This window comes from Microcaecilia unicolor, chromosome 7 (genome assembly GCF_901765095.1).
Source record: "Microcaecilia unicolor chromosome 7, aMicUni1.1, whole genome shotgun sequence".
In the NCBI taxonomy this organism is placed as follows: domain Eukaryota; kingdom Metazoa; phylum Chordata; class Amphibia; order Gymnophiona; family Siphonopidae; genus Microcaecilia; species Microcaecilia unicolor.
The window spans coordinates 239,447,633-239,473,105 of NC_044037.1; the positions used below are offsets into that span (position 1 = coordinate 239,447,633).

Sequence of the window (25,473 nt, forward strand, 5' to 3'; positions counted from 1 at the left end):
TAATTTCTGTGATAATTAACTGTCTTATAATAATAGATTTAAATTAGGGATGTGCATGACCAAAAATAAGTTTGGTTAGTCTTCATTTAAATAAAGTTTGTGTAATATTCTTGGGTTCCTTTTAGTATTAACACATTCATGTTTTTTTTAATGCACGTTGTAAGGGGTATTCTGTAACAGAGTAACTACATTTACACACCACTTGAGCCTATTAATGTTCAGAATACTGTCACCCTCACTGGTAATTGTACACGTAACACGTGTATGTGGCAGCTAAGCACTATTGTGTGTGTGTGGGGGGGGGGGGGGGGGGGTCGGTGGCATAGTGTGTAACTGCAAGGGGGCATTCGTATGGATGGATTATAGGAGGGGCATGGGTGGGACTGCCATTTATCCACACAGCCTGCAGAGTACTGTAAGTTACACATTCACTTGCCGCATTTATGTGACCGGTCTATCATATCCACCGTGGAACAAAAAAAAGAAGTAGACCTTGTTGAAGAAAATACAGTCTTTAATGAGCTGTTTTTGAAGCTCCCAGAAATTACATATAGATGCCCGACATGGCTTATGTTTTGCCAGGAGTACAGGTTGCGTCGGGAGCAATAAAAACCAGCTGGTGCAAACCTAAAAACTCCACCAACGCTGATCAATGTGTGTCCTCCCGGGTCCATACTCTTGGCGAAACATGGCCATGTTGGACATCCTTATGTAAGTCCTGGGAGCTTCAAAAGCAGCCCATTAAAGACTGTGTTTTCTTCAACAAGGTCTGCTTCTTTCTTTTGTTCCGCATTTATGTGACTGCAGTTATGTCAGGTCTATGACTGGTGTAACTAGAGTTGTACACATGTAGGGGCACTGACGCTAGGTTATGGAAGTAGTCTGTAATGGAATCCAGGTAGTATTATAGAATAGACTTTCACTATGTGTCATCTCAAGATGCTGCAAGGAGGAGCCCAATTATAGAACTGCCCTGTCTATGTGTGCAAGAGCACATTAATTTGTGGTATATAGTACATACTCACAAAAGATCTGCACACACAGAAATCTTTTAGGTGCCCAGTTAAACTGAATCTACACTGATGAATTCACACCCTCCCTTCTAATTGTTCATTTTAGCCATACACTTGTATCCTCATTGCATTGTAAAACTGATATCCTGCCTTTAAATGTCTTGAGGTGTGCAAACCTCTGAGAATTAGAAAGAAGCCTTCTTTAAACTGGACCTTTCAGTATTCAGGGCTTTTCCTTCAAGTAACATCTCTCTGCCCTGTCTCGGAGGCCAAAGACATTACAGCTGTCGAATCATGGCTATACCAAATGGGCAGGGGACTACTACTACTACTACTTAGCATTTCTGGACTGAGCTTAGCTCTGCTGCTTGCGGTACTGTGGCTGAGATGGTATGATACTTTACACTGGACTTACATCCCGCAAATACCATAAATAGTTCTGTATGGGTCTTAAAATGTCAATGTCCTTTCTTCTGCTTATACTTCTTGTGCTGCAAAATCCAAAGAAATATTCATGTATATAAAAATGTTATATGTGTATATGCAGTTATGTGTTTTATATTTATAATATACACACACATAGATAGACGTAGACATTAGAACCTGACCAAACACAGGATCTTTGGTTTTTGCCAAAAGCTGAATCCATGAGCAAAATTGGTTACTTGGTTTCAGCAGAAAACAAAGCCAAAAACTAAATCAGCCAGGCCCTGCCCACCCATCGCTGCTGCCATCGCCACACAGCCTTCCTTCCTGGACCCACCCATCAGCTAGCTCCCTCCTCTACCAGGCCTAGGTCACGAGACCACCAGGGTGGGTGCCTGAGGTAGGCCCGGGGTTGAGAGGAGGAGCTGGGTGACCGATGGGTCTGGGAGGGGGGGAGGGAAACTTTGTGCAGTGGCAGCGACAGCAGCAGAGGGTGGAAGTGAGGCTGTTTAGGTTTTAGCTAAAAATGTCCTGGTGTTTTTGGCCACAACCTGAACCTGGATTTCAGGCCAGTTTCCATGCCGAAACCAAAATTTGGTTGGCTTCTAGTAGATATCTATATATGTGTATATAACAAATATAGGGGCTCTTTCACTAAAGCTTAGCGCACGCTAACAGATTTGGGGCACGCTAAATGCTAAGAAGCCCATAGGTATAAAAATGGGCTTCTTAGCATTTAGCGCACTCTAAGCTTTAGTAAAAGGGCCCCATGGAGTGTTAGATGCAATACCTTCTTGTATAATAGACATATTATATTATGTAAAACGTTCCATCTTCCTTAATACTCATATGTTATCACTTCAAAGTGTATGTATAATTTTTCTCCGTATTTAAAACATTTAGGGCCCAACATTCAAAAGGAACTATCAAGACATTGGTAGCCATTATCTGGATAATTCCCTTAGGTTGTCCTCTCTGAGGATATTCAGCAGTACTATTCATATGAAGGAAAATTCTATAAACTGAGCAGTAGGATTTATTGCCCACTTCACTTGTAAATGTTTAAATACTATCACTTACACACATGCATACGCACATCTGCCTGTGTAAGTGCTACCAGGGCACCTAAGTATTATTCTGCAAATACCAAATTAGCTTACATAGTATATATTTGTAAAGGGGGCATACATGTGGGTGGGACATCTGTTTGTCTCCACTTACACATGTAACTTATGGAATGATGTATGTTAAAGCACATCCCTGCTGCATTTAGGCTCCTGTGCTTAGACCAGCACTAGGACTGGTATAACTGTGGGCACCTAAATGTTAGGCTTGCCAACACTAGGTTAAGCTAAAGTTCATAATGGGACCTACCACATGGCCTCAGGATGCCTAGGTAGAGGCACCCAGGTATAGAATTTCTTCCATAGTTCCCTTGAATATCCTTAAAACTGCCTCGGCACTATCGGGATAGTGGTGAAGGCAGTGTGTGGACAGAGTGGCAGGTTGTCTGGACAGCATAACTATATCTGGATAAAGTTAGGACATAGATAAAGTTGTCCTCACTTTATTTCAACAGCTGTCTGGATAGCAGGTTCACTATCGCCACTTTCTAGATATCAGCGCTGCCTAACCAAGTTTTATTTAACCACCATGGCCAGCATTTTAAAAAGTATCCAATGTCAAGCTTGTGCTCAAATGTGTATAATGTATAACTACAGCTGTAAATATGTCAAATCAAAGATTAATGTCACATCTGTAGTTGCATCTAGTCACATTTTAATTTTAAGCTAATGAGGACCATCAGAGGTGAACTTCTTCTAATGGTCCTCATTAGCTTAAAATTCAAATTGAAATTTGACTAGATGCAACTACAGATGTGACACTGATTTGACAGCATTTAAAAAAACAAAACATGATGACAGCAGTGACTGAATAGGGACCATTAATTGTTTTGAGAAAAATATTAAGAATGATAGGATTGTGAGAGCACTTTCTGTGTGATAAGAGTTTAAACATGAGAAGTAGATGCTGGATCCTGATTTATAGGTAAATAAGTATGCATGTGTATTTACCTATAGATCAGGACCTATTATCTACTTTTCAGATAGAGGTTAATGAAGTTCTGAGTACAGCCACTCAACGTGATGTTATATCTTATCATGAAGAGATTAAACATGTCATTTTATTTGTCTTGGTTAGGTCCCATTAGTTGAGCAGCATTATCGGAAAGAATTCCATCCATACTTGAAGCGTTGGTATCGGGTGACAAAGCTCAGTGGTGACACAAAGCAGAAGATCTCCTTTCCTGAAGTAGTGCAAAATCATGATATAATTATTAGTACTGCTCAGATCCTGGAGAATTCTCTCATGAATGCAGATGGAGAAGATGAAGACGGTGTTCATTTATCAGGCATGTCCACTTAATTTACTTTACTTTACACTGGACTTATATCCCGCAAATACCATAAATAGTTCTATATGGGTCACAAATAAAAGAGTGAACCAGTTGTTCAGATGATACATAGATCAATTAACTAATCGGTATGATGTCATTAACAACAATAAATTCAGTATAAGACCCTTAAATTATACTTTAAAATATTTCTTAAATAAAAAAAAGTCTTACGCAACTTCTTAAAAAGTAAATAGTTTATTTATGTATGGCATTTGTACCCTGCATTATCACAAACAAGTTTGGGTTACATCAAACTTTTAAAGCAAATTACAATAAAAGAACTATAACGAAAATACAAAACAATAATAGGTAAAAACATCCAAGCAGTAAGATGAATCATTTTGAAATAAATTAACTAAAAGAATAACAATCACCAACAGTGGCGAGGAATTTACTAAATAAGAATGTTTTCAACAATTTATGAAATTTCGAGTAGTCAGTGATATATCTGAGTGACTTTGGTAGGGAATTCAATTTCTTAGTAGCTTGGTATGTGAAGCTTGCATTATGAATAAATCTGTAATGAAAATTTTTACAACATGGAAAATGGAGGAGAAGATAGTCTTCGATGTCGGATGAGGATTACATAAAGATAATTTTAACAAGTATTGCATTTAGTCAGGCAAAAGATCAAATAAAATTTGATAAACAAGTGCACATAACTCTTCCATTTATTGGAAGCCAGTGCAGTTTGATTAAAAGAGGAGCTGACTTGGTGAATCGAGGAGCTTTACATGTGAGACGAGTTGCAGTATTCTGAGCTTGTGGCGAAACAAGGGACTTATGTCTGTGATTTATTATGTGGCTGTATGACATATATGTCCCCAGTGCATTTCTCTTGTTTGGCCAGCAGGTGGTGTCTGTCATCTGCTTTTAAGCTGTTGCAGAGGTGACTGTTTCCTTTTCAGCTTAAGCCCTGAGGGAAAGTAATATGCACTGCTATTGGCCAAATACCTCTCAGTGTTAATGCACTGGGTTCTGATTGGCCCTGAAGTTCAAAATCCAGCCAGTATGTGCTGGAAATCCCCAGTCTCAGAGAGGGAGTGTGGAAAGTAAAGATTTCTGTACCGAGACACGGTTCAAAACCTGTGAGCGGATATTTTTCTGAACTCCCCAGGTAGTAATAAAATGTCTAGTTATTTTTAATGTTGGTACCAGTTATTTTATCTGTTATTATTTGCTAATTTCATCTATTTTTTAACCGTTCACTGTTCCACTTTTCTGATGATAAACTTATTAGTTTATTAACTCTGTTGTCCTGGACTGACTAAGAATCCTGGTGGTTTGTGTGTTTTGGGTCTGTGGGTGTTTTCTAAGCGCTGTGGGGACCTCTGGGATTGTGGCTCCATTGCCCTTATCACCGGGGAGATAACTTGCGGGTGGGAGACTCGCCCAGTGGCAAGAGAAACCTAGTGCGGTGGGGTGGAGGGTAGGCCAGTGTAGAGCATGCGCATGGGTGCAGGCAGACCTGAGCATTGCTGGGACAGACCTTTTAGGTGGATGCAGAGTTAACCCAAGGTGGGTGCTAGGTGTTTCGTGACAGAGCTGTTTGAAGTTTTTTGATAAGAGAGACTTTTAGGCCTGAGTAAACTGCATAACAGTAATCAAATTTGGATAACACTAAATAATGAACTAAAGAGCGAAAAAGCAAGTTAGAAAAGAAAGGCCTCAGTCATCATACGTAGTTCTGACGGTAACAAATTCTAGAATGATACTGCCTGATAAGAAGTAGACAAAAATCTCTTAAACCTAACCTTATATACTGAAGGGAGGTTTAATGAGAGTTGTCCACTTAAGTGATCTGATTTATTGCTGGTGGAAACATTGACCATTTTCACAAGATATGGAGCGTCACAACGCAACATCCTAGAGACAATAGTCCCTAATTTAAACTGCACCCCCACCACTACTGGCAGCCAGTGCAAGCCAGATGTTATTGGATCAATCGACTCAAAAAAAAAAAATCAGTCTGGCTGTATTCTCCAAGTACAAGCAGGCCTATAACATTGCCAGTCCAGAGCTTCTAACAAGCTTAGAATAGGTCTTTGAGCATAAGATGTGCTCCACCAAGCATGCGAGAGTGCCTTCCCGCCCACCGCAATAGTGTGGGACCTTATTAACATAGGAGATGACAGTCTATCCAGTCTGCCCAACAAGATAAACTTATTACATAAGGTGTGATGTGATAACTTCATACATGTATCTGATCTTGATTTGTCCTTGCCATTTTTAGGGCATAGACCATAGAAGTCTGCCCAGCATGGTCCTTGTTCTAACTTTAGAAGTTGTCATCGAAGCCTCTGAAAAGCTCCACTCCAACTATCCAAATCGATTCAGCCATGATCAGGGCACAGACTGTAGAAGTCTGCCCAGCGCTGGCTTTGCTTCCCAATTATCAGTGTTGCCACCTAAATGTATACTAACCTTCTTTGGATCCATTCCTTCTAAACAGGATTCTTTGTGTTTATCACACACATTTTTGAATTCCGTTACCGTTTTCATCTCCACCTCCTCCTGCAGAAAGGGCATTCCAGGTATCTACCCCCTCAGTGAAAAAATACTTCCTGACATTATTCCTGAGATGGCCTCCCTTCAGCCTCAATTCATGTCTTATAGTTCTTCCTCCTTCCCATCTCTGAAAAAGGTTTGTTTACGGATTAATACCTTTTAAATATTTGAACATCTGTTCCTATCATCCCTGTTTCTCCTTTCCTCCAGGGTATACATGTTCAGGTCTTCAGTTCTCTCCTTGTCTGTCTTGCTATGCAAACCCCATATCATTTTTGTCACATTTCTTTGAACCGCTTCAAGTCTTTTTATGTCCTTAGCAAGATACGGCCTCCAAAACTGAACCCAGTACTCCAAGTGGGGCCTCACCAATGACTTGTACAGGGGCATCAGCATCTCCTTTCTTCTGCTTGTTATACCCCTCTCTGTTATATTTATTTAGATTTTGCTCACACTTTTTTCAGTAGTAGCTCAAGGTGAGTTACATTCAGGTACTCTGGATATTTCTCTGTCCCAGGTACAATCTAATTTTGTACCTGAGGTAATGGAGGATTAAGTGATTTGCCCAAGATCACAAGGAGAAGCAGTGGGATTTGAACCGGCCACCTCTGGATTGCAAGAACGGTGCTCTAACCACTAGGCCACTCCTCCACTCTCTGTGTAGCCTATTATCCTTCTGGCTGTGACCACTGCCTTACCACATTGTTTCCTCACCTTGAAATCCTCAGACACCATCACCCCAAGGTCCCAAATAGTCGCTGTGAGTTCTTTGTGAGTAGTTTTGTACTTTCAGAACTACAAAGTCTCTGTGGATGCTTTATGCTTAGGCAGCTTTCAAAGTGAAAGTACACTATGGTTGTTATTTTAGAAGCATCCTCGCATCTAAATGTCAACTTTTATAAATGTCTGGAGAGGCCCCAAACCCTTGGCCATTTCAAATGGGGGGCATTCAGATGTGGGAAAGCTTTCTGTATTCAAATTGGCAAGAGGTTGTAGGGAGGGCAGGAAGAGGGAATGGGCCTACAATACAGACGTGCATTCCCTATTTCACATAGGGAATCCACATCTGCATTGGAAATAATAGACATTGGAATTTGTACCTGCTTCGTGCCTGCTGTAGGGCAGCTGTAAATTCCTGTGTCTGGGCTCCCTGATCTCCCCCACTGACAGACCATGGCCCCCATGATCACTCCCTTTGCCATCCAGTCCTGTAGCCCCCTCCCTCATTTTGCACTGTCCTAACATCCCTTGCACCAGCATCATTCCCTGATATAATCTCCAGCCCCCCCCCCCCCTTATAGCAAACCATCCCTTGCTGACTCATCATCCGATGCCTCCACCCCATATATGGGCATGTGCCCACCATGTCATGCCCCCCCCCCCCCCCCCCCCCCCCCCCCCCCACTGCTCTGATGGCAACTCTGGACTTACCTGGGTTCTATTGGGACTGGAGTGATGCCCACTTGCTCCCACTGCAATGGTCCTCTAGGCTCAAAATGGCTGGTGAGACCTCTAGCAGTAATACCTTACTGCTATTTTAAGAAATCAGACTTCCATATATTGCCAGTAGAGGTCTTAGAGGCCATTTTTGTGCAGCTGATCTGAGAATGTGCATCTTAGATTAATCATCGGAAAGGACCCAGCCATTCTGTATGTTTGGCCACTTCTTTCTTTTCCTGTGAAAGACGCTAAGGTGCATAGCTGTATATCAATCACTCAGAAATTAAGTTTGCCTTGTGGAAGGTAATTCTATAAGGGGGTGCCTAGATTTAGGTGCTAGGAAAGTGCCTATTTGAAGCCTATTCTATAAAGAAAATTAGGTGCCTACTTTTCTTTATAGAATAGCAACATAAGTGGCTGAAACCCTTCTATATTTAAGGCACCAGCCATAGAGCTGGGTGTAAATGCTCTCATCTACATATGCAAGTATATGCCCTGCCCATGCTCCACCCCTATGAATTCCTACCTGCAAAGCCGGCTGCAAAGAGCAAATACTCAAACTCCAAACAGCCCAGAACATGGTAGCCAGACTTATATTCAGCAAACCAACATACGAAAGTGCAACACCCCTTTGTGAAAAACTACACTGGCTCCCACTCAAAGAACGCATCACGTTCAAACTCTGTACCTTGGTCCATAAAATCATCCATGGCGACGCCCCAGCCTACATGTCGGACCTAATAGAACTACCACCCAGAAATGCAAAAAAATCCTCCCGCACATTCCTCAATCTCCATCCTCCCAAATGTAAAGGCTTGAAATACAAATCAGTGCATTCATCAACCTTTTCCTATACAAGCACACAGTTCTGGAATTCACTGCCACGTAACCTGAAATCGATCTACGAAATGACCAATTTCCGCAAACTCCTGAAAACTTATTTCTTCGACAAAATATATCATAAAGAACAACACGCGTAACTCTACTTCCTTTAAGTTACCCAGGAATGTTCTTTAATGCCTTCTGCTTTCACACTATCATGCACCTAACTGTCTATGGCTTCAACACTATCATGTATTCTATCATCATGTAACCAAAACTTCTGCTAAAACAAATGTATACTCTTTTCTACTTTTAATATTATGTATTTCACCATCATGTACCCAAAACTCGCTGTTAAACCAAATGTACATTCTTTTCTATTTCCAGTATCCACGATGAATTGTAAGCCACATTGAGCCTGCAAAAAGGTGGGATAATGTGGGATACAAATGCAACAATAATAATAATAATAATAATTTAGGCACATACTTTCAGAATACCGCTTAGCTAGAAACTGCTCATTTACATGTGTTCTTGCCACCTAAAACTAGGCAGCTCCTTATTAAGAAAAAAAAAATACTCCATACCCGTGGATTCTACAATGGTATCCCAAAGTTGGGCATATAAATTTGGGCTAGGAGACCAGATGAGTATGTAAACTAATTAGTCAATTGGGTGCTAACAACCAATTGTTAGCATTAATTCATTAATTGGCACTAATTTGGATTTACACACGCATCTGCCTATGCACTATTCTATAACACTGGGTGTCTAAAGTGTTCCGCATGCAACCCAAAATGGGACGTGGCCATGGGAAGGGCATGGGAGGAGGAGGGGTGTTCAAATATTTAGGCACAGTGTTACAGAATACCTTGGTTGCGCATCAGGATTTACACCAGTTTTCAGGAGGAGTAAATCCTTGCACCCAAAGTTGGGCGTGGGAAGCTGCACCAAGCGCTGTTCTATAAAAGACGATCAGCCCAAAGTGCTCTTTATAGAATAGTGCATGGTGTGGATTTTTCCCAGCGCCTATTTTTCAGTGCCATTTGTAGTATTTGGCCCAGTGATTCAGCATGGAGTATTTTTTTTTTCTGTAAAGCTATTTTCATACAACCAGTAGGGAAATAGCCACTTATATCAGAGAAAATATTTGTATTATTACAATATAAGTGTGACACTTGAAGTGAAATGATTTGTTCTGCAATCTTTTTCTAGATTTTTCTCTAATAATTATTGATGAATGCCACCATACTCAGAAGGAAGGTGTCTACAACAATATTATGAACCGATATTTAAAAGAGAAGAAAAAAAAATGGAAAACAAAGGAAACAAAACAAGCCAGAAGTTCCGCTGCCTCAGATCCTGGGACTGACAGCATCACCTGGTGTGGGAGGAGCCAAAAATCAAAAGAAGGCTATGGAACATATTCTAAAAGTAAACTTTTTCTTTCCAAATTTAGCTCTTTGGTCTGAGGGTCTGCTGGGTGTGGCCAGAGAGGCAGTTCACCTTGAAGTTCTAAAACCTCATGGTGTGGGAGAGGATGGCCCATTGGAGCACCACAGCAGTTTCTCTTTTTTTTTTTTTTTTTCTGTCGCTGCTTCCCTTACAACAGCCAATGCTGATGGGAAGCGGTCACCATGCCTCCTTTTTTTGCCATGACCTGATGCAACTGAGGCTTGATCCGCTGTGTGAGGGCCAAATAGAAGACTGACAGGGCTGGATGCAGATGGCAGGACTCATGCTTTTAAAGGCAAAGTAAATACTGCTTGATGTTTCTAATTTAGTTTAATTTTAAGGTAGAGTTGAGTAATAATTTTCCATTTTCATTAGAAACTGACTATTGTACTGTTAACATTTATGCTTTAAAAGGTTCTATGAGGACAACAAGTCCTATAATTCTCCGGAGCTTGTAACAAGCTTAAAAAGTAGGTCTTTGAGTGCAAGATGCACCCCATCATGCATGAGCAAGTGCCTTTCTGCCTGCTGCTAGAGCACAGGGCCCGCAGTTCTCTTTTTTCCATGGTGAGGAGAGGACGTGTCGTTATCCACTCCTCACAGCTGGTTCGGTTGGTCTTTTTGTGTCTTCCTTTTTTCTCTTTTTCTTAAGATGTCTTTGGGGTTTACCTTATTTTGTCCTTCCCCGTATATTATTTTAGATTTTTGCCTTTTTTCTTTTTACCATATTCACTAGGCTGCATTTAGGCCTGCGCTCCGTTCGGGTTTTTCTATTTTCTCTTTTTTGGTGCTCTTCCCTTTGTTTAGCACCATTGAGTCATTTGATTTAGCCATGGCTGTTTTTCCTTTCATGTCATTGAAGATTCCCAGTGGCTTTAATCGCTGGCACTCAGTGCAACAGGACCATCTCTGGGAAGGACACCCATTCTTGGTGTCTACAGTGTTTGGGGCCTGATGATACTCCTGCAAACTGTGTTCTCTGTTTTCAAATGTAGAAGAGAACACAGTTGGCCAGAGAGGATCAGAGAGAAAAGATTTTTGGAGGCAGGTCTGAAGCCTCGGTGTCAGCGTTAGTGTCTTTGGCATCGGGTGTTGCATCGACCAATGGGTGTGTCGCTCCATATGGCTGCGAGACCCTTGCACACTGGGAGTGACCGTGTATCGAGTGGTTATCCACCTGCCTCAACGCCGGCCACTATAAAGGCCCCTGGGACTGATCAGCATCGGACCCAACCCCGAGGCGACGAGGAGACTTGACTTCATCCTCTTCGGCACTGGGGAGCATCGATGCCAAGCATTGGAAGAAGCATCGGCATTGATCCCCATCAATGCATGGCACGGGGAGCTCTGGGGCACTGAGGATTTCACTGGTCTCCAAGAAGCGTCTGTGCTGGGAGGATCACTCCCCCCAACTCTATACAGGAGGTGCTGATGTGTGGGTCTGCACACAACCAGGACCAGGCAACCACTTTGACTCCCCGCATATTCAGCAGCCTGCTTCTACACCGGCACCCCAGCCTTTCCTGATGTCTGCCCTTGATCAGCTCCTCCGGGCTTTGCTCCCTGAGATTTTGGCAGGGTTCTTGCAGAGTGCATTGGTGTTCGGTGTGCTTGCGCCAGCCATGCCTCTTGATATAGTCCCGCATGGCCATCAGCCTGCAGTGAGGATTCCATGCCTATGCCTCTTTCGGTTTCATTGTCTACTGCCACCCATGTTGGCAGAGCCGCAATGTCGGTAGAGGAAACTTTGCTGGATTTAAGGCAGGAACTGACACCTCAAAGCCCCTCTCTGGAACATGGTACCTGTACATCAAGGCAGGCATGGTCTCAGCTCTCCAATGAGGAAATCTTGGCTGACACCGATGTGGAGCACTCAAGGGATTCAGAAGAAGATCCACGGTACTTCTTAGAGGAGGAGTCCTATGGCATCTCATCTGATCCCTCCCCTCCACAGGAAAGGAGGAAGTCTCCTCCACTTGAGAACCTATCCTTTCCCTCTTTTTAAAAGGAGTTTGCTGCCATCCCAATTCCTTTGGAAGTGGAGGATGAGCCCAGTGCTAAGATGTTCAAGGTCCTGGACTATAAAAGCAAGAGAAAAAGGAAACTGATATGGTTCTCCAAGCAAGTGGCTGAGAAAGGCTAAAGAATTGGTGTTCCAGAAATACAGAAAAACTCAAGAAGAGGAACACGGAGAGGAATACAGGTTGAAACTGAAAGAAGCCAAGAGAGAAATACATCTGGCGAAAGCGGAAGAACAAATGGCTAGAAAGGTAAGGAGGGGTGACAAAAATTTCTTCAGGTATATTAGTGAAAGGAAAATGACTAAAAATGGAATTGTGAGACTGAAAGATGCTGCAAACCGCTATGTAGATAATGATGAACAAAAAGCAAATTTGCTAAATAGATACTTTTGTTCTGTGTTCACAGATCCTGGAGAAGGACCGTGATTGACTGGCAAAAGTGCATATGAGAATGGAGTGGATATAGCACCGTTCACAGAAGAGAGTGTGTATGAACAACTAGGAAACCTAAATGTGGACAAAGCCATGGGACCGGAAGGGATCCACCCCAGGATATTGAGGGAGCTCAGAGAGGTTCTGGCGGGTCCTCTTAAAGATTTGTTTAATAAATCCCTGGAGACGGGAGAGGTTCCGTGGGATTGGAGAACGGTGGAGGTGGTCCCACTTCACAAAAGTGGTGATAGGGAAGAAGCTGGAAACTACAGGCTGGTAAGCCTCACTTCGGTTATTGGAAAAGTAATGGAAGCGATGCTGAAGGAAAGGATAGTGAATTTCCTGGAAGCCAATAAGTTGCAAGATCCGAGACAACATGGTTTTACCAAAGGGAAATTGTGTCAAACAAATCTCATTGATTTCTTTGACTGGGTGACCAGAGAATTGAATCAAGGACGTGCTATAGACGTAATCTACTTAGATTTCAGCAAAGCTTTTGACACGGTTCCCCACAGGAGGCTCTTAAATAAACTGGACAGGCTAAAGATAGGACCTGACGTGGTGAATTGGATTAGGAACTGGTTGACGGACAGACGCCAGAGGGTGGTGGTTTGGATTTCGCTCGGATGAGGGAAAGGTGAGTAGTGGAGTGCCTCAGGGATCGGTGCTGGGGCCGATTCTGTTCAATATATTTGTGAGTGACGTTGCCGACGGGTTAGAAGGTAAAGTTTGTCTTTTTGCGGACGATACTAAGATTTGTAACAGAATGGACACTCGGGAGGGATTGGAAAACATGAAAAAGGATCTGCGGAAGCTAGAGGAATGGTCTAAGGTTTGGCAATTAAAATTCAATGCGAAGAAATGCAAAGTGATGCACTTAGAGAGTAGAAATCCACGGGAGACGTGTGTGTTAGGCAGGGAGAGTCTGATATGTACGGACGGGGAGAGGGATCTTGGGGTGATAGTATCTGAGTATCTGAAGGCGATGAAACAGTGTGACAAGGTGGTGGCTGTAGCGAGAAGGTTGCTAGGCTGTATAGAGAGAGGTGTGACCAGCAGAAGAAAGGAGGTGTTGATGCCCCTGTATAAATCGTTGGTGAGGCCCCACCTGGAGTATTGTGTTCAGTTTTGGAGGCCGTGTTTTGCAAAGGATGTAAAAAGAATAGAAGCGGTGCAAAGAAAATCTACGAAAATGGTATGGGATTTGTGTTACAAGACGTATGAGAGATTTGCTGACCTGAACATGTATACCCTGGAGGAAAGGAGAAACGGGTGATATGATACAGACTTCAAATATTTGAAATGTATTAATCCGCAAACGATTTTCCATAAATGGGAAGGCGGTAGAACGAAAGGACATGAAATGAGATTGAAGGGGGGCAGACTCAAGAAAAATGTCAGGAAGTATTTTTTCACGGAGAGAGTGGTGGATACTTGGAATGCCCTTCCGCGGGAGGTGGTGGAGATGAAAACGGTAACGGAATTCAAACATGCGTGGGATAAACATAAAGGAATCCTGTTCAGAAGGAATGGATCCTCAGAAGCTTAGCCGAGTTTGGGTGGCAGAGCCGGTGGGGGGAGGCAGGGCTAGGGGTTGGGAGGCGGGTCTAGTGCTGGGCAGACTTCTACGGTCTGTGCCCTGAAAATGGCAGATACAAATCAAGTCAGGTATACACAAAACGTAGCACATATGAGTTATCTTGTTGGGCATACTGGATGGACCGTGCAGGTCTTTCTCTGCCATCATGTACTATGTTACTATGTATGACTCTCCTTCTAAAGAGACTGTGACAGTCCCGCTTCATGAGATCTTATGGGATGTTCAAGTGAAGTACTGGGAGTCCTGTTGGTCCCTCTCCTCTCCAAGAAGATTAACACCATGTATCGGATTCAGTCTTTCCCTGGATTTAATAGACCCCATTTGCCTTATTATTCCCTGATGGTGGAATCTGTGCTCAAAAGGGCCAGGAGTTCTAGGGACTATGCTTCGGCTCCCTGGCAGTGAAGCTAGAATCCTGGATTTGTTTGGTTGGAACATGTATAAGGCCTCCATGCTCATCTCACGTATCCAATCATACCAGCTCTACACGAGCCTGTACTTGTGGTCCTTGGTGTGCAGTATGTCTGATTTAGCAGACCTGTCTCCCTCCGAGACAGGCTGAATCTGTTCGCCAGCCGGTCAAGCAGAAGAAGGCGTGTTGTAAGTTCTTGACCAGGGGTACAAACATCACTTTTGATGTGGCCTCTAAGATCTCTGCCCAGAGTGTAGGGATTCACAGACTCTCATAGTTGTATGTCTTTGACTTGGACCCGGCGGTCCAGCAGAGATAGGCTGATGATACATGCTGTGGGATAATTTTTTTTGGAGAGAAGGTGGAGGAGGTTGCTGACCTCCTCAAGAAGCACACTGATACCATCAATTCTCTCTCCTGCTAGGTGCCTTCTGCACCTTGCTCCTCCTCTAGGAGGTTTTTTGGCAAGTCGATAAGAAGTACTTATTACGCGCAAAGACATGGGTACACCTTTCTTTTTGCCAGCCTCAGCAGGCTGAGCCCCAGCACGCTTGTTCTCATCAGTAGTGTGCGTGTAATGCCCAGATGGTTCCCCAGTCAAAGCAGGGGGAGAGCTTTTGACTGGCTTCAGCAGAGCATAGCCACTGTAAAAGTGACCATCCCAGATGACTTGTGGGTCGAGGGGAAGCTGAAGTTTTACCAAGAAAGGTGGCCCCTTGTAACCTCCGACCTGTTGGTTCTTCAAATAGTCCGTCTCGGTTACAGCTGCATTGACAACAAAGACTACCAGATTGCCTACTGAGAGCAAATCGTTTCAGCTCTCAGCAGAAGCAGGTAGTTTCAGAAGAACTCTCCACCCTTCTAGAGGCCCATTCGGTCGAGCCTGTTCCACCAGGGGAAAAAGGGAAGGGATTCTATTCCAGGTACTTCTTTGTGCCCAAAAAGACAGGGGTGATGTGACCCATTCTAGACCTAAGGGCTCTGATCAAATTCCTAGTCAAAAGAAAAAGTTTAGGATGGTTTCCCTGGGTACCCTTCTCCCCATGATTCAGGAAAACGATTGGCTATGTTCTCTGGACTTAAAGGATGCTTACACTCGCATCCCAATATTTCTAAGTCAGAGGAAATATCTTTGATTTCAGCTGGAGACACATCCCTTCCAGTACCAAGTGTTGCCTTTTGGCCTCGTGTTGGCTCCCAGGGTTTTCACCAATTGTCAGTAGTCACAGTGTTGCTACACAGACTGGGAGTCCATGTGTACTCCTATCTCAATGACTGGCTGGTGAAGAGCATGTTGCATGACATGGATCAGGATTCCATGCAGAGAACTATTCGGGTGTTAGAGCTTCTAGGGTTCATTTTAAACTAACCTAAGTCCCACTTGCTCCGTGTCCAGCAATTGGAGTTCATTGGAGCCATGCTGGACACTCAGCTTGCTCGGTCTTTTCTCCCTGTGGCGCTGGTAGATGCTTTTGACTCCCTCGCCACTTGCATCCAAGCAGCTCGGCAGGTCACTACTTGGTACATGTTGAGATTGTTGGGCCACATGGCACGTTTTCACATGAGAACTGCCCAATGAACCCTAGATTCCCAGTGGTATCATGCCTCAGGGAACCTAGAGGATGTCATCTGGGTTCCTCCAGAGCTGGTTCATTCCATACTCTGGTGGACAATTCGATCCAGTTTGGCTCTGGGACTCCCATTCCAAATTCCACAGCCCACAAAAGTGCTGATGACAGTTTCGTCCCGCCTAGGGTGGGGAGCTCATTTAGACAGGATTCACATTCAAGGTGCTTGGTCAGCCCAGGAAACAGATCTCCAAATCAACCTTCTGGAGCTCAGGGCAATCTGGAATGCTCTAAAGGCTTTCATGGATTGGCTAAACAAACAAATTGTACTCATTCAAACAGACAATCAGATTGCCATGTACTACACAAACAAGCAGGGGGCACCAAATCATGCCCTCTGTCTCAGGGACCCATCCAGATGTGGTATTAGGTGCATCAGCACAGGGTACTCCTCAAGGCCACTTTCCTGGTGGGCAAATTCAACAGCCTAGCCAACAGACTGAGCAGGGTCATGCAACTGTACAATTGGTCCCTCAGCATGGGCATTGCCCGCGAGATCATCTGAGCATGGGGCACCCCTTCGTTGGATCTCTTTGCCACTCGGTCCAATCACAAAGTCCCTCAGTTCTGTTCCAGGCTCCAGGCCTACAACAGACTAACATCAAATGCCTTCCTCTTTCATTAGGGGACAGGACTTCTTTATACGTATCCTCCCATTTCTCTTATGGGGAAACTCAAGCAAGACCCTGAGATCATGTTGTTGCTCTCTCCGTACTGGCCCTGGGAGATCTGGTTCTGTCTTCTTTTGTAGTTATTCTCCGAAGACCCATGGAGATTGCAGTGTTTTCTGACCCTCATCATGCAGAACGAGGGAACTCTTCTGCATCCCAACCTCTGGTCTCTGTAAGCATCCTGGATATTGAGCGCTTACAATTTGCTTCCCTGCATCTTCCTGAGGGAGTCTCGAAGGTCTTGCTGGCTTCCAGAAAAGATTCAACTAAGAGGTGGTCCTCCTTTTTATTTATTGATTGATTGATTGATTGATTGAAATTACAAAATATACCAAAGATAACTTTGTCAAGCAAATTGCCAAGAATTGCAAAAGAAAATAAATAGGGAAAATTTCCTTTTAAACAAACATTACAGGCATTAGTCCACAAAAGGAGAGGAGCCTGACCAATACACCATAACCTGAGAGGAGGTATATAGAAAAAAGATTATTCATAATTGTACTTTTAACTTCAACCTAAAGTCTTAAAAGGTCCAGTGACCATAATGTATCTTGTTTAGGAGTTCTTGCATCCAAAAAGGAACGAAGTTGTGAAGGCTCAAAGAAATGAAAATGAACATTATCAATCTGTAATACACATTAACATGAGAACCCTAACTGTAATTTAGCTCCCACATTCAAAGCTTCCTGCCGCATAGAGAGAAACATCTTCCTTCTCTCCTGTGTCCATCTGGAAACGTTATGGAAAAATCTGAATCTTTCCTCCCGTAAAAGTAATTGAAGTAGATGGTCTCAAATAAAGTCTAAGCAAAGCTTCTTTGTCTTGAAGAAAAACAAATGAGACCAAGAGGGTGGCATGAAAATCCACCTCTTCTTGTGGACTCTCTCCAAAAGAGCTGAAAATTCAAGCTGTCTGAGGATAACTCGGCACCCACTTGACCTTCTAGTTTAGCTTCCCGATTAGGAGGTACAGATAAATAATACTACTTTTGTACTGGTGGAAGCCCTGTTTCAGAGTATTGGAGTACTTCTTTTAGAAACGTATGAAACATATCCGGTGGGGAGCTAAATTTAACAAATGGAAAAATTTAAGAGTCTCAGATGTAATGATCTAGCTCTATTTTCCAAGTTTTCCAATTTTCGATAAACTACGTTTGCACCTTGAAACAATTTATATTCTACCTCCTTTACTTGGGATAAAAGATGATTCTTAGTCTTTTAATTTATTATCCTGATGGGCTAGTCAAGATTGGACTGTTTCAATCATTGAAGCATTAGTCTTAGAATTGGAAACAAAAGTAAGACAGACCTTGTGCAAGGACTCCATAGCTGTCCATAAGGACGTTACGGTTGAAGGTCTCACCAGCGGTTGTAGAGCTGCATCAGGATTAGGTTGCTCTCTACCCACCATCGCCGATTCCGATGGCTTCTCCTGGCAAATTCAGCCCAATAGCTGCGGGGTTAACTGGAAGGCTCAGCTCTTCGAGGGAAACCCTATCCTGGAGCGCAGCTCTATCAGGAGGAAGCCCTTCCCTAGTCGATTCAGAAACCCCAACTTCCAAGGTCCTGATGGACACGCCTTCCGACATGCCTCCCCACTCCTTGAGCCTGCTGTGCTAGACTTCATGGGCTGAGTGAAATCTCTCTCTCTTGACCAGGACTTCTCTCTGTGCCAGTTAAAGGAATGCCCTGGGGTGCAGTAGACATCGCATATGCTGTAATCGGAGCCTGACGAAGAGCCGGGGATGTAGAGGGTAAGGAGAGAACTCCTTTAATTTTCCCTTTTCTGTTCAGCATCGTAGAAACCAGGATAATAAGTTAACAGGAAACTAATCATCCGGAGCTCAGCATAGCACATCTAGCCTAGATGCCATCTTGGTCACGCCCGGTGTTCCTGTTTTAAATGGAGGAGGTTTGCCATCTGGTGGGAGGGCAAGGCCCTAGATCCTGTTTCCTGCCCTGCACAGGCCCTGCTCAAATACCTCTCCGAGTCTGGTCTCAGGACCAAATCCATAAGAGTTCACCTCGGTGCAATTAGTGCTTATAAACGTGTAGAGGGTAAGCCTCTAGTTGTTCACTTTTTGAGAGGTTTACTGTTGACACAGCACCCTGTTGAACCTCCACCCGTGTCATGGGACCTCAGCGTCATTCTCACCCAGCTGATGAAAGCTCCTTTTGAGCCACTTGGTTCCTATCATCTGAAGTACTTGACCTCAAAGGTCATATTTATGGTGGCTGTTACTTCAGCTTGCAGGGTCAGTGAGCGTCATGCCTTAATGGCGGATGCACCGTATACAAAGTTTCATCATAATGGAGTAATCCTCCACATGCACCTTAAGTTCGTACCTAAGGTTGTGTCAGAGTTCGATCTGAACCAGCCAATTGTGTAGCTGACATTCATCCCCCGACCTCATGCGCATCCTGGCGAAAGCGCACTGCACACCTTGGACTGCAAGCTAGCATTGGCCTTTTTCTTGTAATGGATTAGGCCCTATAGACAGTCCACCCAACATTTTTGTTTCCAATAGGATGGGGGTCACCATCGGGAAAACACACCATTTCCAATTGACTGGTAGATTGCATTTCTTTCACTTATGCCCAGGCTGGACTGATCCTTGAGAGTCATGTCAGAGCAATGGCTGCATTGCTAGCCAACTTGAGGTCAGCCTCCATTGAAGAAATTTGCAAGGCTGCAATGTAGTCTTCAGTCCACACATTCACATCTAATTACTGCTTTGAGCAGGATACCCGTTGTGACAGTTGGTTTGGACAGACAGTCCTGCAGAATTTGTTTGGGGTCTAGACAGACAGTCCTGCAGAATTTGTTTGGGGTCTAGAGTCCAATTCCACCCTCCTAGCTCCTAGGTTAATTACTTTTTGTCCTCGCTATTGCAAGGTCCAATTGACCACTGGTGGTGGTGGTTTTTAGTGAGCTTGGTAGTTAGGAATTCCCATCTATAAGAATTGTAGGCCTGCTTGTCCTTGGAGAAAGCGAAGGTATTTACCTGTAGCAGGTATTCTCTGAGGACAGCAGGCCTTAATTTCTCACATACCCTCCCAACTCCCCTTGGAATTATCTCCTTTTTATTATGCTTTGTATTTATTCTGCTGTTCCCGTGCTCTCGCGTCTGGCGTGCAGGCACTCACACGTGCGATGGGGTGCATCTCATGCTTAGACCTATTTTTAAAACGTATATAAGAATATAAGGCCTGCTGTCCTCGGAGGATACCTGCTACAGATAAATACCTTCACTATATGGTAGTGTGAAAACTGTGTTTGTTCCTCCTTTTTTCCATACATTCAAGTGAACTCACACAAAAAAAAATGTGAAGTGGTATCTCTCTTTATTGTGCTAATGTAATCCATTTCACGACTAAGGTTTTTGGGAGCTTAAGACTCCCTTCCTCCAGCCCATTATAAATGTCAACCCATCAAATAGTTGTAGCATTGCACAAACTAAAGCAGTGAAAAATTCCTTGATAGCAGTAAAAACTTCACAGTAACAGTGTTCTATGAATTTGAAGTATGACTGTCACAGATTGTATGTGTCAAAAGTGGTCAAACTGTTTTGAGCTGAAAAGAGAACCCTGTGTTGCGGGTGTAGACATTTTATACCTGTCCTGGAACAGGATTAAGAACAGAAGAATAGCCATACTGGGTCAGACCAGTGGTCCGTCTAGCCATCTATAAATTTTGTTTTGTTTTGTTACATTTGTACCCTGCGCTTTCCCTCTCATGGCAGGCTCAATGCGGCTTACATATTGTATACAGGTACTTATTTGTACCTGGGGCAATGGAGGGTTAAGTGACTTGCCCAGAGTCACAAGGAGCTGCCTGTGCCTGAAGTGGGAATGTCATACCTATCATCATTTTTATAACCTATGCGGATACATGCACGTTCCACCCATGATCCGCCCAAACTCTGTCCCTGTATATACCTAACGACAACGTACACTCCATGTCACATTGCGTACTTTTTGCTGGTCGATATTTATTGATGCCATTTATGAGCATGTGTGGCCAAATTCGTGCAAAAATAACTGTCTAAAATTACCCACATTTTATTTAAGTGGTATCGTGTTCATCACTCTTCAAGGAAGAGTTGTTTATTATTTGATTCTATTTCCTGAGATGGAGTCGGGCTGATTAGATCCTTAGGCCCTTGTGCTGTTGACCTTCACACGGATTAATTTTTATAGAACTTGTGGTTTTGTGGATTTTGTGACTCAGCATTAGCCTAAATTTAGCCCATTATCTGGCTTTCCTTCAACTTTGCAAGTGTTTTTCACAATTCTGTGCATAGGGCAGTGTTTGTCAGGACCAAACAAAAGGTACATAGAAATTAAAATACATTTGCATTTTACCTTTGTAAACTTGCCTTAGGGATCTAGTATTAAAGCTGCACTAATTTAACATTTGTGGTACATGCATTTACTATGCATGCTGGAAAACATTGCACTGTTAGCCAAGGTCGTATCACAAGGGGCATTTTAGACACATATTCCAATCACATGGTAATGACTAGGGCTATTTTTGATAGTCTGAATGAACATCTTCAGAACTCACTGGCCTGCTGTGCTGAACTGTTGTATTTTAAGATCAGTAAGACCAGCCTGTAAAATCTAAAAATATTTTTCTCCAATGCTAGCGTCGTTTGACAAAATATTTATTAGACCAGATCTTTTTGGACAGTATTGACTCAATTTAATCTTTTGTTAATGACCTAATTAGTCTGGGACTGAACTCAATTTAAAGCTCACTGAACTGTCAGCATTGTGTAAACAGCAGCATCCTGACCTCCACATCTCCTCAACAACCTTAACCTTTTTTTTTTTTTTTTTTTACCCCCTCTCAAACCTGGATTCCACACTGCAGACCCCAATCGCTAACCTCAGTCACTGTTCCCTCTAAGCTGAGTGGGAGCCCTTCACCTATGGCACCATTTCCCAAGCTGTGGAACCCCAGTGCACCGCGGTGAACTCACAGGGGTGCAGCGGGACATTTGGGAGTTCACATGCCAAGTGCCTCTTTCCACCGCCAACCCGCTCGTTCGCTGCAGGCTGTGGGAAGTGATGTAAGAGCTGCCTTTGGCCTGCCCCCTTAGCCTTCTTTGTGCAGGATCCTGCCTACGCGGGAACAGGAAGTGGCTGTATAAAGAAGGCTTTCGGGGGCAGGCTGAAGGCAGCATTTACACATTGCTGCCGATGCTGGCAGCCTGGAAATTTGGAGGCCTGCTCCTGCCCCCGGGACCCTGGCTGCTCACTACTCAGCTGTCAGGGAGGGACGACAGGGCTGCAGAATATTATGTTGCCTCCCTCCTGTGCTCAGGTCCGGGCTCTTGTTCATCCTCCTTTCCCCAGGAACAAGGTAAAAAATGGATTATAATGTATTACAAGGGGGCATGGGTTGGGGGGGGGAAAGATAGTACATGGGGGAGAGAGGGAGAAATATTGGACATGATGTGGGGCAGGAGGGGTAAGACCTGTGTGGCCGGGGGGGGGGGGGGGGGGGGGTGCCACAAAAATTGCTCGGGCACTAAGGGTGCTGCGAGCCAAAAACGTTTGGGAACCACTGACATATGGTCCTGTCGGGGGGAGGGGGGGGAAGGGTACTGTTTCAATATCACATTTTCAATAGTGAGAAACAAGCAAGGTCTGCAGGACTCCAGGGAACCCTAGTGATTGAAAACACAATATTGAACCCCCCCCCCACTAGCAGCAGTGTGCAGTTGGAGGACGCCCTCACAGCTTAGAGGGATCAGTGACCTCTCCCCGTCACTGCCATTCCATATCTCAGTTTGCCAACTATGTTGAATGCAAAATGGCACCAGTCCGCAGCACTGTCTATTGTGATCTTCACATGGGTTATTGTGTGTAACACTTCCAACCACTGCCATTAGAAAGCCAGAGGGGTGTGGGATCAGACCCTGGTTAGAGGAGTGTTTTCTTGGTGGGTCATGGTTCCGCTCTACCAACCAGCCCTTTCTTTAAGGCCAGTTAGTACAGAGCAGTGGCGTAGCTGCGTGTTGACGTGCAGGATGTCAGAAACAGAAGGAAGCCTTTTGCGAGAAGAAGAGAACCTTGGCTGGCAGGGCTTGGTGTCCCCCGCCAGCAAAGGTAGGCGGGGGGGGGGGGGGGGGTCGGCGGCGCTGGGGGGGGGCTAAAATGTGCCCCCTCACCTTGGGCTCTGGACCCCCCCCTCCCGCCCAAGTCTGGCTATGCCCCTGGTACAGAGGGAGAAGTGCCAAACACAGTTCCCTCAAAGCTGAGTTCGAGTCCTCCACTTACATTCCTGCCAGTGGGGGGTGTTACATTTCCAACTGTGAGGGACAGGCCAGCTCTGCAGAACCCTAGGAAACCTGCCTGTCCCTAGTGATTGAAAACACAATATTGAAGCATCAACCCCCAGTGGCAGCAATGCAGTTGGAAGGCTCCTGCTCAGCTTAGAGGGAACAGATCATTTTTGACAGATCATAAGCATTCTTAAGGTGAGACTTACTTTGGTGGGTCCTTGGAGCACATTTGCACTCCACGTATCTTTAACTTGGTGCATCTCGATAACAACTACCAGAGTAATGTACATGGCAATAATGGGTGATAAATTAGCACAATTGTTTATAATATACTTTTTATCACTTGCACCTCTTAGCTGTTCCCACTGGTTGTGTTTTAAACAGTGCAGAATGCAGTATTCAACAGTATGGCTGATTTACAGCAGGATCTAACGGCCTAATTATGGAAATTTTTATCTGCCTGACTCTATAGGATTTACCACAGTCAGAACTCTTAAGTGGCTGTTGCTGATTTCTGCGTTAGCCAGCTAAATTTAGCTTCCTAACTGGAGCACACAAATGGTAAAATCCAGCTAAGGATTAGACAGCTAGATTTAGGAGACTTTTCAGCTGCAGCTATATAGTCATCTATGTTGTGGCTGAAAATCATCACCAAGCTTGGTTAAAAATTGATTCGTTTCTGAAGAATAAACTGACAAATTCCTGTTTGTTTTTTTTGTCTTTTTTTTGTAGATCTGTGCCAATCTTGATGCATATAACATTATGACAGTTAAAAACCATGAAGTGCAGCTGAAGAACCAAGTGAAGGAGCCTTATAAAAAGGTTGAAATTGCAGAGGAGACGAGAAAGGTAGGATTTGCACAACAAGTAACATGGATGCACTTAACTGTCCACTAAATTAGGAAGCAGTAAGTGCATCTGTGCTTTCTGCCATTGCTGTTAACACACAGTAAAGTTTTTCCTCTACAGTAACTGCATGGACTGATACTGAAAACACCCCAGCAGTTACTCATGAACAGGGGAGTAGCCAGACCTCAAGGCTTGGGGGGTCCGGAGCCCAAAGTGGGGGCAGCACAGTTTGGCTCACCTCCCTGCCGCAACCCCTGCCCCACTGCAACCCCACATACCTTTGCTGGTGGGGGGTCCCCAACCCCCGCCAACTGCAGCCTCTGCAGCACTGTTCTCTGCGTTTTGCCTGCCTCGCTTCCTCTCATGTTGCATGTATGCTTGGTTTTAGTGAACCTGAGTATGCACGCAATGTGAGAACAAACAGGGCAGGCAGTATGCAGAAAACAGCGTTGGAGAAAGGCTACAGCTGGCGGGAGTTGGGGACCCCCACCAGCCAAACCAGGAGCCCTGGATCCAATTTTGTGGGGGGCCTTGGCCCCCAGGGCTCCCATAGCTATGCCACTGCTGCAGAGGGTTTGGGCACATAATGTGAAGTAACTGCAAAACTTAACCACATTTAGTATTTAATATTAATTAGGGGTGGGCATTTAGTGTACTATTAATTTGATTAATTTTTGAAATTTTAACTAGGTTTAAATTTTTTAATCCTGTTCAAAGATTTTAACTCTCCTCTGTTGTCTGGCATCGCTTTTTCTCCCCTGCCTATCCTATTTCACTTTGGCATAACGTCAGTTGCAAGTAGCACGAGGGAATCACTGGCAGAGACCTTATGAAGAACCAAATAAATGTTAAGATAAATGCACAGGGGGGGGTAGGGGGGAAGAAGGGTAAGAGATACTGGACCTGGGGGGGTGGGGTCAGTGGGAGAGGAGAGAAATGGGTGTCTGTGTGTCGGGGATAACAGGTTTATCAGCAGAAGGGGAGACACTTGGGTGTATGTACATGGGAAGTATGCAGCAGGAGAGGAGAAAGGTGAATACGTGTATGGAGGGGAGGGGGAGCAATGTGCTGTGGGAAGGAAGTGTGTATATGCAACTTCTCATTATATTCAGCAGGTTTAAAAAATTTCCATGCAGTAAGAATTTACTAGTACCAAGCTGTCCAGCTCAGAGGTACGACCAGCCATGCGATTACAAGTTTTAATCGCACAGCTGGTCCCGATTAACATTTTTAGTCATTGCCCACCCCTAATAATTAATAATGACAGAAGTGGTAAGTGGATCTTTTTTGTGTGTCCTCTGCATACATTTATTGCAAAATGGGAACTAGTTGAAACTATTCTTAACAAGCAATGAAGATATTCTGAAAGAGTGTGAAAGCTACAATTAAAAAAAAAAAAAAGCCCCCAAAAAGCCCTTCCTCTATATTACTCCATGGAGTAATTTT

At 44.0% G+C, this 25,473-nt stretch overlaps 1 protein-coding gene across 1 annotated transcript in view; it reads left to right on the forward strand.

The window, feature by feature from the left end:
- IFIH1 (interferon induced with helicase C domain 1) overlaps positions 1-25,473 on the forward strand; it is a 111,210-nt gene that overhangs the window by 55,035 nt on the left and 30,702 nt on the right. The window contains 4 exon segments of the mRNA XM_030209828.1: positions 3,642-3,852; positions 9,883-9,971; positions 9,973-10,101; positions 23,911-24,027. Of these exon segments, the coding sequence (XP_030065688.1) occupies positions 3,642-3,852; positions 9,883-9,971; positions 9,973-10,101; positions 23,911-24,027 (546 nt within the window).